General features: G+C 44.1%; 1 protein-coding gene across 2 annotated transcripts in view; it reads left to right on the top strand.

Annotated features, from left to right (window-relative positions):
- The window catches only part of SLC5A12 (solute carrier family 5 member 12), a 173536-nt gene that overhangs the window by 109360 nt on the left and 44783 nt on the right, over positions 1 to 19393 (top strand). For both annotated transcript variants that reach the window (XM_069738367.1, XM_069738366.1), the window contains exon 7: positions 10225 to 10354. In XM_069738367.1, the coding sequence (XP_069594468.1) occupies positions 10225 to 10354 (130 nt within the window). The remainder of the gene's footprint in view (positions 1 to 10224; positions 10355 to 19393) is intronic.

The raw sequence follows: 19393 nt of genomic DNA, 5'->3' as shown, positions 1-19393 counted from the left end.
ACCAAAGTGCCACTGTGAGACGGTACCCTTAGGGGCGATGTTTTTACAATCTTGAAATATGTAAAAATATTTAGAATTGAGAGTCCTCAGTGGTTGATACCTTTTAATGGCTAACTGAAAAGATGGTAACAAATTGCAAGCTTTTGAGACTACACAGGTCTCTTCATCAGGCAAAGACTAAAAGAAATTCTGAAGAATCACATATTTATGTACAACATAGCACAGAAAAAAAAAACATGGATAAGACAGGTGACATGAAGCAGAATTACCATAAGTGATAAACAGTTGTGTCCATAAATATTGGGCCAGTTCTTAGATAAGGAATGTTTAATTGTCCTCTGATTGGGGTCTGGTTCTGTTGTGATGACCCCTCATAGTCTGAGGGACAAGCTCCTTAGTTGATGTAAAAAGACATAAATCCAGGCGACACATTCATTCCTGCACTAACACTGTCAAAGTTTGTCATCAGTTTATATTCCCATACTCTTCTGTCTCTCTTAGATTTGAAGCTACCTGTTAACACAAGTAATTTCATAGACATAAAAGTTCCTTGCAATCAGAAAAAATGTAAAACCTGTCCATTTATAATGACCACGGACAAGATAAAGATCCCCAATTCACATCAGGACTACAACGATACCAGGTACTTTTAGCTGCGACACTTCTAATGTGGTGTACCTAATTATTTGTACTAAATGTCCAACTGGGGGGGTCTGTATGTGCAGGGTCGGCCCGAGAGATTACGGCGCCCTAGGCGAAACTATTTTGTTGCACCCCTACTATTCTTCGCAGTAGATGAAAACTTGGGATATAAATTTAGGAGCAAAATAAACCACAACAACAATGATTAATTAACTCTCTCCTAACTCTTTAATCTTCTGAGAAGTTGTATAGGACAAATATATACAAAGTAATCAATAACACAAAACAAAAACGACCATAGGTACTGTAATTAAAATTTTTGCTTCCTTGCCTTTTTTTTGAAAAGGATGACACTAAGTCTCCGAGATTAATTTGTTTAGCAACCTCAGATTCTATCGAAATTGTTGCCAACCCAACCAACCTCTCTTGCGTCATATTTGCCCTTAAATATGTTTTAATTAGCTTTAGTTTTGAGAAGCTTCTCTCTCCTGAGGCCACGGACACAGGCAGAGTCAGATCCATTGTTCCTGACAGAGGGTGAAATATACGTATTTTTTTCTCTCGGGCGCCCCCTTAGTGTAGTCTGTGCTAAGTGTGCATTTTTGGTTGTTTGCTTTCCTTTGCCAACATCTGAAAACTTAGGAGCAAAATAAACGTGCGGGATCAAACACCTGTCAGCAGACGATGAAAAAACGACTCACGTCCGTAGTTTAGCGCCTCCTTTCCATGCGTAAATTGAAGCTCAACGGTTTTTCTTTTATATTTATGGTAAAAAAAATTATGTACACTTTTCTTTCCATCCCTAAAACTTTTTGCCTTTTGAAAAGATTTTTTATAATTTTTTCTATTTTTTCTCTGGTGCCCCCTTTGGGTCGGCGCCCTAGGCGGCCGCCTAGTTCGCCTATACGTTCGGGCCGGCCTTGTGTATGTGGGGGAGACAGGGGAAAAGATTAGAACAAGAATGAATTCTCACTGCCACACAATAAGAGAAAAAAGAATGGATCTACCTGTGGCAATACATTTTTGTGTCCCAAATCATAACATTATGGACATGAAATTACTTGTGTTAAAAGGTAGCTTCAAATCTAAGAGAGACAGAAGAGTATGGGAATATAAACTAATGACGGCCTTTGACAGCCTTAGTGCAGGAATGAATGTGTCGCATGGATTTATGACTTTTTACATCAACTAAGGAACTTGCCCCTCAGACTGAGGGGTCATCACAACAGAACCAGACCCCAATCAGAGGACAATAAAACATTCCTTATCTAAGAACTGGCCCAATATTTATGGACATAACTGTTTATCACTCATGGTAATTCTGCTTCATGTCACCTGTCTTATCCATGTGTTTTTTTTTCTGTGCTATGTTGTGCATAAATATGTGATTCTTCAGAATTTGTTTTAGTCTTTGCCTGATGAAGAGACCTGAGTAGTCTTGAAAGCTTGCAATTTGTTACCATCTTTTCAGTTAGCCATTAAAAGGTATCAACCACTGAGGACCCTCAATTCTAAATATTTTTCTCTCTACTGGCTAACACGGAACCAAGATATTTATCTTTCCTGTATGAAAATGTATAAAGGGAGAATATAGAGATCTTTCTAATAATCTTTTTACACTGTGATGGGACAAAGGGGCATCCTCTACATCTATAGGAAAGAAGGTTTAATCATAATCACAGATGCAGATTCTTTACTGTAAGAGCTCTCCGCCACATGATGTTAGAGAAGTCTGGATGACTTTTTTGATAAACATAATATTACAGGTTATGGCTTCTAGATTCTGTGATGGAGCGCTGATCCAGGGAACTAATCTCATTGCCGTATGGAGTCGGGAAGACATTTTCCCCCTAATATACCTTCACTATGAACTTTAATAACAATTTGCTGAGGACTTACCATGAATGAAGCAAATATCTGATGATTGAATATGGATTGTAAAAGTAGTTCCTGTATACGCGATTTTTACCAATGTAATACTATATGTCTAGTTATAATAGAGCCAGTGTTCTTACTGGTGGAAATGATAGGGCAGATATGAAATAACATCCAATCTATGTTCTGAGGCTCCTGTCCTGAATTTATACAGAAAACTGCTACAATGGGATGCTATATTTTTTAAAGTATTTTAAACATTTGTGCTCTGACTGATTTTTGTTTAGCTTCTTCCTATTTTTCATCTAATTAATTATTACTACTACTTGTAGACTGCAGGATGAGTGTGAATTGGACTAACTTTTTAGATGATCTCAGTAATATTTATGTTCTCATTTGTGGACATTGTCACCTAGTGGTCAAATACTGAACTGCCAAAAGCAAGAACTCGTTCATTCACCACAAGTATAAGTCATCAATATCATAAGGCTCTGTTGTGATGGGACAGATATATCAAAGTTATCATGATATGACTCAATAGTGGCTATATTACAGAATAATCAAATCTGATCCCAGGAACTGGAGGGCTGACATGTCATATAGCGCGGTCACGTGATCACAGCAACTTGTGATCCTCAGGTGACGGGCAAACGTAAGAGGCCATATATCCTGGGCTTACTTGTGTCTTCTTGGAGCAAATTACCATGAACTTTCCTCTCGTAGACATTCTGCACAGCATGATAACGGAGAATCACATCTTCCTGGCAATATTTTTTTTGTTACGCATGCATAATATGTTATCAACGAGACAATTAATGCCTCGGGATAGATCGCAGCTATGTGGTTCTGTAGGCCATAAATAGTTTCCAGGTATCAGCTTATCTTCCTGGCGAGATCTGTAGACTTCTGTGCTGTCCTGATAGTGGTGAGCTTTGATCATCTGCCCATGTACCTGTAACCTGTACCTGTACCTTTTCAGCAGTTTTCCACATATATTTCATGCAGATATCTGCTATCTGTGAACTTTTACCAATCTATTCTTTCAGAATGCAGATAAATAAGACATAGCAAAGAGTAATTGTATCGTTCATTATCAGTCTTAAAAGGGACCCGTCAGCTATCATAGAGAAGACACTAGACAGGCTCATATATTTCCTAAACCCAGAGATGCTTGTTCCAAACAACCATTTAGATGACCCCCTTCTATTATCTCTCTGGTAGGATACAAGGAAAGGGGTTTTCTTATATTATGTGATCTTCCATTGTGTATTCTACGGTTCTTTTGAGGACTGTACAATCTAATGTCCTTTTGTCATGCTCATATAGTACAGACTGCAAGGCAAAATATCAGTATAGGGGCATTATTTATGGCCATCTGCCCCACATGGCCCATACCTAGACATTGTATCTGAATTTCTCAGTTTCAAATGGTTTCTAATCAAGACAATCCCTGTATATATAACCCGCTAAAAAAAAATGACTTTTTCTAAACATCTCTGATGGCCTAGAACTGCCATGTGTTGCACGGATAACAATTCATTTAAAGGGAATCTGTCAGCAGCTATTTGCTGTGTAATCTAAGAGCACCATAATGAGGAGGCAGAGACCCTGATTCCAGCGACGTGTTACTTACTAAGCTGTATTTTTAATGCATTCAGCGTTTTATCAGCAGGAGATTATCACTTCAGGACAAGTTGCGTCGTGCTTCCTAGTCCAACCACGCCCCCAGCACCGATTGGGAGTTTTCTGTGTGGGTGGGGTTAAGCTCAACATTTTGTGTTCTGATTAACTTACAGCAGAGACAACTGTGACTCTATCACAACTGCTAACAAATTAAAGCTGCCCTCGGAAACACTCTAAAGGTACCGTCACACTAGACGATATCGCTAGCGATCCGTGACGTTGCAGCGTCCTGGCTAGCGATATCGTCCAGTGTGACAGGCAGCAGCGATCAGGCCCCTGCTGTGACATCGTTGGTCGGAGCAGAATGGCCAGAACTTTATTTCGTCGCTGGATCTCCCGCTGACATCGCTGAATCGGCGTGTGTGACACCGATTCAGTGATGTCTTCGCTGGTAACCAGGGTAAACATCGGGTTACTAAGCGCAGGGCCGCGCTTAGTAACCCGATGTTTACCCTGGTTACCATCGTTAAAGTAAAACAACAACCACTACATACTTACCTACCGCTGTCTGTCCCCGGCGCTGCGCTTCTCTGCTCTGGCTGTGAGCGCCGGGCAGCCGTAAAGCAGAGCAGTGACGTCACCGCTCTGCTTTCCGGCCGCTGTGCTCACAGTCAGTGCATAGAAGCGCAGCGCCGGGGACAGACAGCGGTAGGTAAGTATGTAGTGTTTGTTTTTTTACTTTAACGATGGTAACCAGGGTAAACATCGGGTTACTAAGCGCGGCCCTGCGCTTAGTAACCCGATGTTTACCCTGGTTACCGGCATCGTTGGTCGCTGGAGAGCTGTCTGCGTGACAGCTCTCCAGCGACCAAACAGCGACGCTGCAGCGATCCAGATCGTTGTCGGTATTGCTGCAGCGTCGCTAAGTGTGACGGTACCTTTATACTCACATATTAAATATATGAAATTGGAATTACGTTACTGCTGCAGAAAATAAGTAAAACATGAAAGTACTTAGCGCATAAATTGCCCATTGGGACAGATTTTAGCACTTTTTATAAAATCATATAGTAGCTATCACTGGTGCTTTGGGTGAACCTGAAACTACAAGATCCAACAATTATTCATTCAATCGGGCCTGATTATACAGAACTGTGTAAAAGTTTTAGTCAGGTGTGTGAAAAATGCTGCAGAGTAAGGATACTCTCAAAATAGAAGTGTTGATAGTTTATTTTTATCAGTTAATAAAAAACAAAGTGAATTTATAAAAAAAATCAAATCAACAGGGTGTGATTACCATTTACCTTAAAATACTATCAATTCTTCTTGGTATGCTAGTCACTTGCTCATGGTTTTTGAAGAGACTTGACAGGGAGGTTGTTGCATACATCTTGGAGAATTAAAGGGAACCTGTCAGCAGGATTGTGCTCAGTAACCTACAGACAGTGTCAGGTCGGCGCCGTTATACAGATTACAATGATACCTGGTGATGAAGTCCGTCTTGTGGTTGTTGTTTAATTTTCAGCTTTGAGTCACTGATAAGCTCTTAATACGGAAATCTCCATGACTAAGAGCGGCCAGCAACGCTGGAAAAGCGTCAGAAATGTATGAGCCGACAGAACTGTTTTTTGTGGGTCTGAAATAAAGTATATCGTTTTTATAAATGGATGTACCTGATTTTTCTCCAAAAAAAGTTTTCATGTATGTTACTGCTGGGCCTTAGTCTGATGACAGCTGAGTACAGTCTTATGTTTCACACGCATCCATAGATTTCAGTGGGTTTGTGTGATCCGAATTCCAGAGCCACTCGCAGCAAACAGCAAATTATTTTTCCACAGACCAATTCGGATTGCAGAGAAAATCACAGATCTGCGCTGCCCCACAGTATAACAGTGTGCTGAGTGTAATCCAGGAAAACATCAGATACACTCGGCCATGTTATACGCTCATGTGAGCGAAGCCTAAGAACCTTTATACCCCCTGCATATCTTCTCTCATTAACCTCACATGCTGGAGTCTGGCCTCGGTTACTTTTTATCGGTAATATTGTTGAAGTTATGCATATTTCTTCATATACCGTGCCTGTGATGTATATGATATATGTATGTGTATATGTATAATATATATACTAGCTGAAGAGCCCGGCGTTGCCTGGGCATAGTAAATATCTGTGGTTAGTTATAGCACCTCACGTCTCTTATTTTCCCATCATGCCTCTCATTTTCTCCCTTACACCTCTCATTTTCCCCCTCACTCCTCTTATTTTCCCCGTCACTCCTCTCATACCCCCCTAACACTTGTCATTTCGACCTCACATCTGTCATTTTCCGATCACTCCACTATTTTCCCTCACTCCTCTCATTTTGCACTCACACCTTTTCATTTTCACCTCACACACCTCATTTTCACCTCAGTATATACATGTTTGTCATCTCCCTTATATATAGTATACACCTGTATGTCTTCTCTTGTATATTGTATATACCTGTATGTCATATCCCCTGTAAATAGTATATACCTGCTGTATGTCATCTCCTCCTGTATATTGTATATACCCATGTGTCATCTCCTATATTATATACCTGTATGTCATCTCCTGTATATACTATATACCTGTATGTCATCTCCTCCTATATATAGTATATACATGTATGTCATCTCCTGTATATAGTATATACCTATATGTCATCTCCCCTGTATATAGTATATACCTGCTGTATGTCATCTCCTCTATATACCTATGTCATCTCCTCTTTTATATAGTATATACCTGTATGTCATCTCCTCCTGTATATAGTATATACGTGTGTCATCTCCTCCTGTATATAGTATGCACCTGTAAGTCATCTCCTCCTGTATATAGTATATACCAGTGTATCATCTGCTCCTGTATATAGTATATACCTGTGTGTCATCTCCTCCAGTATATAGTATATACCTGTATGTCATCTCCTCCTGTATATAGTATATTCCTGTGTATCATCTCCACTGTATATAGTATATTCCTGTGTGTCATCGCCCCTGTAAATAGTATGTACCTGTATGTCATCTCCCCTGTATATAGTATATACCAGGTTGTCATCTCCTTCTGTATATAGTATATACCTGTGTGTCATGTCCTCCTGTATATAGTATATACCTGTATGTCATCTCCTGTATATAGTATATACCTGTCATCTCCCCTGTATATAGTATATATGTGTGTGTCATCTCCTCCTGTATATAGTATATACCTGTATGTCATCTCTTCCTGTATATAGTATATACGTGTGTCATCTCCTCCTGTATACAGTATGTACCTGTAAGTCATCTCCTCCTGTATATAGTATATACCAGTGTATCATCTGCTCCTGTATATAGTATATACCTGTGTGTCATCTCCTCCAGTATATAGTATATACCTGTATGTCATCTCCTCCTGTATATAGTATATTCCTGTGTATCATCTCCACTGTATATAGTATAAACCTGTGTGTCATCGCCCCTGTAAATAGTATGTACCTGTATGTCATCTCCCCTGTATATAGTATATAACAGGTTGTCATCTCCTTCTGTATATAGTATATACCTGTGTGTCATGTCCTCCTGTATATAGTATATACCTGTATGTCATCTCCTCCTGTATATAGTATATACCTGTGTCATCTCCCCTGTATATAGTATATATGTGTGTGTCATCTCCTCCTGTATATAGTATATACCTGTATGTCATCTCCTCCTGTATATAGTATATACGTGTGTCATCTCCTCTTGTATATAGCATGTACCTGTAAGTCATCTCCTCCTGTATATAGTATATACCAGTGCATCATCTGCTCCTGTATATAGTATATACCTGTGTGTCATCTCCTCCAGTATATAGTATATACCTGTATGTCATCTTCTCCTGTATATAGTATATTCCTGTGTATCATCTCCACTGTATATAGTATATACCTGTGTGTCATCACCCCTGTATATAGTATGTACCTGTATGTCATCTCCCCTGTATATAGTATATACCAGGTTGTCATCTCCTTCTGTATATAATATATACCTGTGTGTCATGTCCTCCTGTATATAGTATATACCTGTATGTCATCTCCTCCTGTATATAGTATATACGTGTGTCATCTCCTCCTGTATATAGTATATACCTGTCAGTCATCTCCTGTATATAGTATATACGTGTGTCATCTGCTCCCGTATGTAGTATATAAGTGTGTCATCTGCTCTCGTATATAGTATATACGTGTGTCATCTGCTCCCGTATATAGTATATACCTGTGTGTCATCTCCTCTTGTATATAGCATATACCTGTGTGTCATCTCCTCCTGTATATAGTATATACCTGTGTGTAATCTCCTCCTGTATATAGTATATATCTGTGTGTCATCTCCTCCTGTATTAGACCGCATTCACACATTATTTGGTCAGTATTTTTATCTCAGTATTTGTAAACTAAATTGGCAGCCTGATAAATCCCCAGCCAACAGGAAGCCCTCCCCATGGCAGTATATACTGTATTAGCTCACACATACACATAATAGACAGGTCATGTGACTGACAGCTGCCGTATTTCCTATATGGTACATATGTTGCTCTTGTAGTTTGTCTGCTTATTAATCAGATTTTTATTTTTGAAGGATAATACCAGACTTGTGTGTGTATTAGGGCGAGTTTCATGTGTCAAGTTGTGTGTGTTGAGTTGCGTGTGGTGACATGCATGTACCGACTTTTGTGAGATGAGATTTGTGTGGCGACATGCGTGTAGCAACTTTTTGTGTCGAGTTGCATGTGACAGGTTAGTGTAGCAAGTTGTGTGCAGCAAGGTTTGCGCATGGCGAGTTTTGCGCGTTGCGAGTTTTATGTGTGGTGCGTTTTGAGTATGTGCAAGTTTTGTGTGAGGCAACTTTTGCATGTGTTGCAACTTTTGTGCATGTGGCAATTTTTCCGCGTGTGCAAGTTTTGCGTGTGGCGAGTTTTCCATGAGGTGAGTTTTGCACGTGTGGCGAGTTTTGCGTGAGCCTAGTTTTGCATGTGGCGAGTTTTGAGCGGCGACTTGTGTTTCGACTTTTATGTGGCGAGGTTGGTGTATGTGTGGTGAAATGTGTGCTGAGGGTGATATGTGTTCAAGCACGTGGTAGTGTGTGGCGCCTTTTGTGTGTGTGTTCATATCCCCGTGTGTGGTGAGTATCCCATGTCGAGGCCCCACCTTAGCAACTGTACGGTATATACTCTTTGGCGCCATCGCTTTCACTCTTTAAGTGCCCCTTGTTCACATCTGGCAGCTGTCAATTTGCCTCCAACACTTTTCCTTTCACTTTTTCCCCATTATGTAGATAGGGGCAAAATAATTTGGAGAACTGGAAAGCGCGGGGTTAAAATTTCACCTCACAACATAGCCTATGACGCTCTCAGGGTCCAGACGTGTGACTGCAAAATTTTGTTGCTGTAGCTGCAACGCCTCCAACAGTTTTCCTTTCACTTTTTCCCCATTATGTAGATAGGGGCAAAATTGTTTAGTAAATTGTAACGCGCGGGGTTAAAATTTCGCCTCACAACATAGCCTATGACGCCCTCGGGGTCCAGACGTGTGACTGTGCAAAATTTTGTGGCTGTAGCTGCGACGGTGCAGATACCAATCCCGGACATACACACATACACACACATTCAGCTTTATATATTAGATACAGTATATATATATATATATATATATATATATATGTTTATGTAGTGTGTGTTTATGTTACATGACATCTCTGGGAGGTGAATCTGTTCCCTCAGCTATGCATCCTGTAAATCCTGATGAGCACAGTGTCCTGGTGACCCCTCACCTCCTGCAGAGAGACATACAGGTGCATCTCTCAAAATTAGAATATCATCGAAAGCTAATTTACTTCATTTCTTCAATACAAAAAGTGAAACTCATATATATATATATATATATATATATATATATATATATATAGGAATTATGATATGTAATTTCTAAAGTCCGGAAGTTAGGTGAGACTACTGCTGGTCTAAATACTATCAGATTGCACATTATTTCTCTTCCTAGTAAAAGCTTGATTATCTAATTTAATGTTCTTCTTTTTCAGAGCCCTTTATCTTAACTTGATCGGTCTCTGGGTAATCTTGGTATGTGCAGTGTTCTGTGGTTTAGTCATGTATGCACACTACAAAACTTGTGATCCTTGGACTGCTGGATTCATAAATGCTCCTGACCAGGTATGTCATCAGCAATATTCAGTGTTGTGAGCAGTAATAGGAACCACACAGATGGCTAATTCCACTAAATAAGGAGATTAATTAGGAAATTACTTATTAACTAAAGAAACATTTTCTTATCTTTACATATTCCAATTCTCGCGGTTCCCCCTATATCATGGGTTATAGATGTACTACGTAGTTGTGATCAGTACCAGAACTAGAGTCCGATGGGCCCCACTGCAAAATTTCATAGAATCATAGAATGTTAGAGTTGGAAGGGACCTCCGGGGTCATCGTGTCCAACCCCCTGCTCAGTGCAGGATTCACTGAACCATCTCAGGCAGATGTCTGCCCAGCCTCTGTTTGAAGACTTCCATGGAAGGAGAACTCATCACCTGGGCCCCCGCCTACACGTGGGTCTTATACTCTATATGGGCCCTTGTAACATTCTTAATCCTATAGAGACATATATGTTCACCCCGCATATAATGATGACCCTCACTCTGGCCCCTTCCTGGTATAATGTCCCCCATCTGGAGCTTTTTTCTGGTATAATGTCCCCCATCCTAATCCCTTTCTATTAATAATGTTCCCTGTTCCATTCTAACATGTTTAAAAATAATAATAAAAAAATGATGAGTCTTACCTTCGTCCGCTCTCACGATGCGTGGCATGCCCTTCCGTAATCAGTGCAGGAGTCGGCAGCCGACTTCAGCTTGCCTGGTGCTGCATATGACATCATTGCAATGCGCCTCCCGTGATGGTCACACTGACATCAGCTTCCAGCCTCTGATTGGCCGCCGACATGTATTACGGTGCAGAGAAACAGCAAGTCTCTGCTTTGCAATACAATATAGCTGAATGTGCATCCTCGGACGCGCATCCAGTTGAATTAGGAACTAGTGATGGAGTGCTCCCCTCTTGTATGGTCCAGTTTATGGTCACACCCTCTTCAACCAAGATCGTTATGCCCCTGTTGTAAAGTGAATTGAAGCCTAGTAGTAGGACAAGAAATTGTAGCCCTAATGGTGGATATTTGTACGGCACTGAATGCACATGACAGAATCAAGAATTCACACCCAGTAAACAATAATTCAAATTACCAAGAGTACAAGAGATGTGTTGTATATCATTCTACATACCCTTTAAACAAAATATAAACCTATAGCCAAGCCATTGCATAAGTCACAAAAATCCTTTTTTGAAGAAAATAGACGCAACATTCTGTGCTTTCTTTCTTAATATATCTTTCTGGTGGTAGGAGCTCAGCTTTCCCCTTACAGTGAATAGAACTGAGAAGTAATGTAAGTTGCTGGATCCCCTTTAATCATATTATTATCTGAAGTGCTAGAAATTGGACCACAATTAATCTAAAATTGTCCTGTGCTATGGATCGGTTTTCAACATGTAATTTCAACCAGGGATTCAAGCTTGAGGAGGCCAATTTGCATATTCCAGGTGCCTTCTGGGAAAAGCGAAGAGTCTCCCTAAGCTAGAAGATCGTTGGGTACAGCCGGGACCAGCTGCTTGGAAAGCATCACCAAACCAGGGATTCAAGCTTGAGGAGGCCAATTTGCATATTCCAGGTGCCTTCTGGGAAAAGCGAAGAGTCTCCCTAAGCTAGAAGATCGTTGGGTACAGCCGGGACCAGCTGCTTGGAAAGCATCACCAAACCAGGGATTCAAGCTTGAGGAGGCCAATTTGCATATTCCAGGTGCCTTCTGGGAAAAGCGAAGAGTCTCCCTAAGCTAGAAGATCGTTGGGTACAGCCGGGACCAGCTGCTTGGAAAGCATCACCAAACCAGGGATTCAAGCTTGAGGAGGCCAATTTGCATATTCCAGGTGCCTTCTGGGAAAAGCGAAGAGTCTCCCTAAGCTAGAAGATCGTTGGGTACAGCCAGGACCAGCTGCTTGGAAAGCATCACCAAACCAGGGATTCAAGCTTGAGGAGGCCAATTTGCATATTCCAGGTGCCTTCTGGGAAAAGCGAAGAGTCTCCCTAAGCTAGAAGATCGTTGGGTAGAGCCGGGACCAGCTGCTTGGAAAGCATCACCAAACCAGGGATTCAAGCTTGAGGAGGCCAATTTGCATATTCCAGGTGCCTTCTGGGAAAAGCGAAGAGTCTCCCTAAGCTAGAAGATCGTTGGGTACAGCCGGGACCAGCTGCTTGGAAAGCATCACCAAACCAGGGATTCAAGCTTGAGGAGGCCAATTTGCATATTCCAGGTGCCTTCTGGGAAAAGCGAAGAGTCTCCCTAAGCTAGAAGATCGTTGGGTACAGCCGGGACCAGCTGCTTGGAAAGCATCACCAAACCAGGGATTCAAGCTTGAGGAGGCCAATTTGCATATTCCAGGTGCCTTCTGGGAAAAGCGAAGAGTCTCCCTAAGCTAGAAGATCGTTGGGTACAGCCGGGACCAGCTGCTTGGAAAGCATCACCAAACCAGGGATTCAAGCTTGAGGAGGCCAATTTGCATATTCCAGGTGCCTTCTGGGAAAAGCGAAGAGTCTCCCTAAGCTAGAAGATCGTTGGGTACAGCCGGGACCAGCTGCTTGGAAAGCATCACCAAACCAGGGATTCAAGCTTGAGGAGGCCAATTTGCATATTCCAGGTGCCTTCTGGGAAAAGCGAAGAGTCTCCCTAAGCTAGAAGATCGTTGGGTACAGCCGGGACCAGCTGCTTGGAAAGCATCACCAAACCAGGGATTCAAGCTTGAGGAGGCCAATTTGCATATTCCAGGTGCCTTCTGGGAAAAGCGAAGAGCCTCCCTAAGCTAGAAGATCGTTGGGTACAGCCGGGACCAGCTGCTTGGAAAGCATCACCAAACCAGGGATTCAAGCTTGAGGAGGCCAATTTGCATATTCCAGGTGCCTTCTGGGAAAAGCGAAGAGCCTCCCTAAGCTAGAAGATCGTTGGGTACAGCCGGGACCAGCTGCTTGGAAAGCATCACCAAACCAGGGATTCAAGCTTGAGGAGGCCAATTTGCATATTCCAGGTGCCTTCTGGGAAAAGCGAAGAGCCTCCCTAAGCTAGAAGATCGTTGGGTACAGCCGGGACCAGCTGCTTGGAAAGCATCACCAAACCAGGGATTCAAGCTTGAGGAGGCCAATTTGCATATTCCAGGTGCCTTCTGGGAAAAGCGAAGAGCCTCCCTAAGCTAGAAGATCGTTGGGTACAGCCGGGACCAGCTGCTTGGAAAGCATCACCAAACCAGGGATTCAAGCTTGAGGAGGCCAATTTGCATATTCCAGGTGGCTTCTGGGAAAAGCGAAGAGCCTCCCTAAGCTAGAAGATCGTTGGGTACAGCCGGGACCAGCTGCTTGGAAAGCATCACCAAACCAGGGATTCAAGCTTGAGGAGGCCAATTTGCATATTCCAGGTGCCTTCTGGGAAAAGCGAAGAGCCTCCCTAAGATAGAAGATCGTTGGGTACAGCCGGGACCAGCTGCTTGGAAAGCATCACCAAACCAGGGATTCAAGCTTGAGGAGGCCAATTTGCATATTCCAGGTGCCTTCTGGGAAAAGCGAAGAGCCTCCCTAAGATAGAAGATCGTTGGGTACAGCCGAGACCAGCTGCTTGGAAAGCATCACCAAACCAGGGATTCAAGCTTGAGGAGGCCAATTTGCATATTCCAGGTGCCTTCTGGGAAAAGCGAAGAGCCTCCCTAAGCTAGAAGATCGTTGGGTACAGCCGGGACCAGCTGCTTGGAAAGCATCACCAAACCAGGGATTCAAGCTTGAGGAGGCCAATTTGCATATTCCAGGTGCCTTCTGGGAAAAGCGAAGAGCCTCCCTAAGCTAGAAGATCGTTGGGTACAGCCGGGACCAGCTGCTTGGAAAGCATCACCAAACCAGGGATTCAAGCTTGAGGAGGCCAATTTGCATATTCCAGGTGCCTTCTGGGAAAAGCGAAGAGCCTCCCTAAGCTAAAAGATCGTTGGGTACAGCCGGGACCAGCTGCTTGGAAAGCATCACCAAACCAGGGATTCAAGCTTGAGGAGGCCAATTTGCATATTCCAGGTGCCTTCTGGGAAAAGCGAAGAGCCTCCCTAAGCTAGAAGATCGTTGGGTACAGCCGGGACCAGCTGCTTGGAAAGCATCACCAAACCAGGGATTCAAGCTTGAGGAGGCCAATTTGCATATTCCAGGTGCCTTCTGGGAAAAGCGAAGAGCCTCCCTAAGCTAGAAGATCGTTGGGTACAGCCGGGACCAGCTGCTTGGAAAGCATCACCAAACCAGGGATTCAAGCTTGAGGAGGCTAATATGCATATTCCAGGTGCCTTCTGGGAAAAGCGAAGAGCCTCCCTAAGCTAGAAGATCGTTGGGTACAGCCGGGACCAGCTGCTTGGAAAGCATCACCAAACCAGGGATTCAAGCTTGAGGAGGCTAATTTGCATATTCCAGGTGCCTTCTGGGAAAAGCGAAGAGCCTCCCTAAGCTAGAAGATCGTTGGGTACAGCCGGGACCAGCTGCTTGGAAAGCATCACCAAACCAGGGATTCAAGCTTGAGGAGGCTAATTTGCATATTCCAGGTGCCTTCTGGGAAAAGCGAAGAGCCTCCCTAAGCTAGAAGATCGTTGGGTACAGCCGGGACCAGCTGCTTGGAAAGCATCACCAAACCAGGGATTCAAGCTTGAGGAGGCCAATTTGCATATTCCAGGTGCCTTCTGGGAAAAGCTAAGAGCCTCCCTAAGCTAGAAGATCGTTGGGTACAGCCGGGACCAGCTGCTTGGAAAGCATCACCAAACCAGGGATTCAAGCTTGAGGAGGCCAATTTGCATATTCCAGGTGCCTTCTGGGAAAAGCGAAGAGCCTCCCTAAGCTAGAAGATCGTTGGGTACAGCCGGGACCAGCTGCTTGGAAAGCATCACCAAACCAGGGATTCAAGCTTGAGGAGGCCAATTTGCATATTCCAGGTGCCTTCTGGGAAAAGCGAAGAGCCTCCCTAAGCTAGAAGATCGTTGGGTACAGCCGGGACCAGCTGCTTGGAAAGCATCACCAAACCAGGGATTCAAGCTTGAGGAGGCTAATTTGCATATTCCAGGTGCCTTCTGGGAAAAGCGAAGAGCCTCCCTAAGCTAGAAGATCGTTGGGTACAGCCGGGACCAGCTGCTTGGAAAGCATCACCAAACCAGGGATTCAAGCTTGAGGAGGCTAATTTGCATATTCCAGATGCCTTCTGGGAAAAGCGAAGAGCCTCCCTAAGCTAGAAGATCGTTGGGTACAGCCGGGACCAGCTGCTTGGAAAGCATCACCAAACCAGGGATTCAAGCTTGAGGAGGCTAATTTGCATATTCCAGGTGCCTTCTGGGAAAAGCGAAGAGCCTCCCTAAGCTAGAAGATCGTTGGGTACAGCCGGGACCAGCTGCTTGGAAAGCATCACCAAACCAGGGATTCAAGCTTGAGGAGGCTCATTTGCATATTCCAGGTGCCTTCTGGGAAAAGCGAAGAGCCTCCCTAAGCTAGAAGATCGTTGGGTACAGCCGGGACCCGCTGCTTGGAAAGCATCACCAAACCAGGGATTCAAGCTTGAGGAGGCTCATTTGCATATTCCAGGTGCCTTCTGGGAAAAGCGAAGAGCCTCCCTAAGCTAGAAGATCGTTGGGTACAGCCGGGACCAGCTGCTTGGAAAGCATCACCAAACCAGGGATTCAAGCTTGAGGAGGCTAATTTGCATATTCCAGGTGCCTTCTGGGAAAAGCGAAGAGCCTCCCTAAGCTAGAAGATCGTTGGGTACAGCCGGGACCAGCTGCTTGGAAAGCATCACCAAACCAGGGATTCAAGCTTGAGGAGGCCAATTTGCATATTCCAGGTGCCTTCTGGGAAAAGCGAAGAGCCTCCCTAAGCTAGAAGATCGTTGGGTACAGCCGGGACCAGCTGCTTGGAAAGCATCACCAAACCAGGGATTCAAGCTTGAGGAGGCCAATTTGCATATTCCAGGTGCTTTCTGGGAAAAGCGAAGAGCCTCCCTAAGCTAGAAGATCGTTGGGTACAGCCGGGACCAGCTGCTTATAAAGCATCACCAAACCAGGGATTCAAGCTTGAGGAGGCCAATTTGCATATTCCAGGTGCCTTCTGGGAAAAGCGAAGAGCCTCCCTAAGCTAGAAGATCGTTGGGTACAGCCGGGACCAGCTGCTTGGAAAGCATCACCAAACCAGGGATTCAAGCTTGAGGAGGCCAATTTGCATATTCCAGGTGCCTTCTGGGAAAAGCGAAGAGCCTCCCTAAGCTAGAAGATCGTTGGGTACAGCCGGGACCAGCTGCTTGGAAAGCATCACCAAACCAGGGATTCAAGCTTGAGGAGGCCAATTTGCATATTCCAGGTGCTTTCTGGGAAAAGCGAAGAGCCTCCCTAAGCTAGAAGTTCGTTGGGTACAGCCGGGACCAGCTGCTTGGAAAGCATCACCAAACCAGGGATTCAAGCTTGAGGAGGCCAATTTGCATATTCCAGGTGCCTTCTGGGAAAAGCGAAGAGCCTCCCTAAGCTAGAAGATCGTTGGGTACAGCCGGGACCAGCTGCTTGGAAAGCATCACCAAACCAGGGATTCAAGCTTGAGGAGGCCAATTTGCATATTCCAGGTGCCTTCTGGGAAAAGCGAAGAGCCTCCCTAAGCTAGAAGATCGTTGGGTACAGCCGGGACCAGCTGCTTGGAAAGCATCACCAAACCAGGGATTCAAGCTTGAGGAGGCCAATTTGCATATTCCAGGTGCCTTCTGGGAAAAGCGAAGAGCCTCCCTAAGCTAGAAGATCGTTGGGTACAGCCGGGACCAGCTGCTTGGAAAGCATCACCAAACCAGGGATTCAAGCTTGAGGAGGCCAATTTGCATATTCCAGGTGCCTTCTGGGAAAAGCGAAGAGCCTCCCTAAGCTAGAAGATCGTTGGGTACAGCCGGGACCAGCTGCTTGGAAAGCATCACCAAACCAGGGATTCAAGCTTGAGGAGGCCAATTTGCATATTCCAGGTGCCTTCTGGGAAAAGCGAAGAGTCTCCCTAAGCTAGAAGATCGTTGGGTACAGCCGGGACCAGCTGCTTGGAAAGCATCACCAAACCAGGGATTCAAGCTAGAGGAGGCTAATTTGCATATTCCAGGTGCCTTCTGGGAAAAGCGAAGAGTCTCCCTAAGCTAGAAGATCGTTGGGTACAGCCGGGACCAGCTGCTTGGAAAGCATCACCAAACCAGGGATTCAAGCTTGAGGAGGCTAATTTGCATATTCCAGGTGCCTTCTGGGAAAAGCGAAGAGTCTCCCTAAGCTAGAAGATCGTTGGGTACAGCCGGGACCAGCTGCTTGGAAAGCATCACCAAACCAGGGATTCAAGCTTGAGGAGGCTAATTTGCATATTCCAGGTGCCTTCTGGGAAAAGCGAAGAGTCTCCCTAAGCTAGAAGATCGTTGGGTACAGCCGGGACCAGCTGCTTGGAAAGCATCACCAAACCAGGGATTCAAGCTTGAGGAGGCTAATTTGCATATTCCAGGTGCCTTCTGGGAAAAGCGAAGAGTCTCCCTAAGCTAGAAGATCGTTACGGCGCGCAAATTTTTGCCTGTAGGACATTATTGCAAGAGAGCTTGGCTGAGTAGATTACACAAGAAGGAAAACACACAGCAAGTCAGCAGGATCTAGGAGCAACATGGCAGATGTGACAACCTACATGGTGAGCTGCAGCATGTGCTACATGTTCACAGATCGACCAGAAGAAGAATCAAACTTCACCTGTCAGAAGTGTAGACTAGTGGCCCTTTTAGAAGAAAAGGTGCGGGGTCTGGAAGAAAGAATAGCAACTTTGAAACTCATCAAAGAGAATGAAGACTTTCTAGACAGAACAGAAGCATCTCTACTGGTCAAAGAAGGTGAAAAAAGTGTCAGAGAACCTCCAAAAGCAGATGAGTGGAAGCATGTGACCAAAAGAAGCAAGAAGACCATGGAGAAATCACCAACCACACAACTGAAGAACCGATATCAAATCTTTGTAGAGGATGAAGATGGCACACCTAAGGATGAAGCAATACCAGCAAGCAAAAAAGAAAAGGGCACACAACAACAAGTGACAGCAAAAAGTACAGCCAAGAAGCAACGAAGAGTGGTGGTGGTGGGAGACTCACTACTGAGAGGCACAGAAGCAGCCATCTGCAGACCGGACATAACTGCAAGAGAAGTATGCTGCCTTCAAGGTGCGATGATCAAGGATGTGACCGATAGGATACCAAAGCTCTTCAGCTCCAAGGACGTCCACCCATTTCTTTTGATACATGTTGGCACCAATGACACGGCAAGGAAGGACCTACCGACAATCTGCAAAGACTTTGAAGAGTTGGGGAAGAAAGTAAAGGAACTGGATGCACAGGTAGTTTTTTCTTCTATCCTTCCAGTAGACGGGCATGGCACCAGGAGATGGAACAGGATCCTTGATGCAAACAACTGGCTAAGACGATGGTGCAGACAACAAGGATTCGGATTCCTGGACCACGGTGTGAATTACTTGTACGATGGACTCCTCGCCAGAGACGGACTACACCTCAACAAACCTGGGAAACACACATTCGCCAGAAGACTCGCTACACTCATCAGGAGGGCGTTAAACTAGAAGAAGAGGGGACGGGAAGAAAAACATTAGACTTGAACAAAGAAGATCCAGGATAACATACTCAGAAGGGAGGTAAGAACATTTCTAAAACAATCCACAGCGAGGAGATTGGAACAAAACAAAATCCTCTAAACTGCATGCTCGCAAACGCCAGAAGCCTGACAAACAAGATGGAAGAACTAGAAGCAGAAATATCTACAGGTAACTTTGACATAGTGGGAATAACCGAGACATGGTTAGATGAAAGCTATGACTGGGCAGTTAACTTACAGGGTTACAGTCTGTTTAGAAAGGATCGTAAAAATCGGAGAGGAAGAGGGGTTTGTCTCTATGTAAAGTCTTGTCTAAAGTCCACTTTAAGGGAGGATATTAGCGAAGGAAATGAGGATGTCGAGTCCATATGGGTCGAAATTCATGGAGGGAAAAATGGTAACAAAATTCTCATTGGGGTCTGTTACAAACCCCCAAATATAACA

This window comes from Ranitomeya imitator, chromosome 9 (genome assembly GCF_032444005.1).
Source record: "Ranitomeya imitator isolate aRanImi1 chromosome 9, aRanImi1.pri, whole genome shotgun sequence".
Lineage (NCBI taxonomy): Eukaryota > Metazoa > Chordata > Amphibia > Anura > Dendrobatidae > Ranitomeya > Ranitomeya imitator.
Note: the sequence above shows the minus strand (reverse complement) of the source record. Positions and strands in the feature narration are given on the sequence as shown.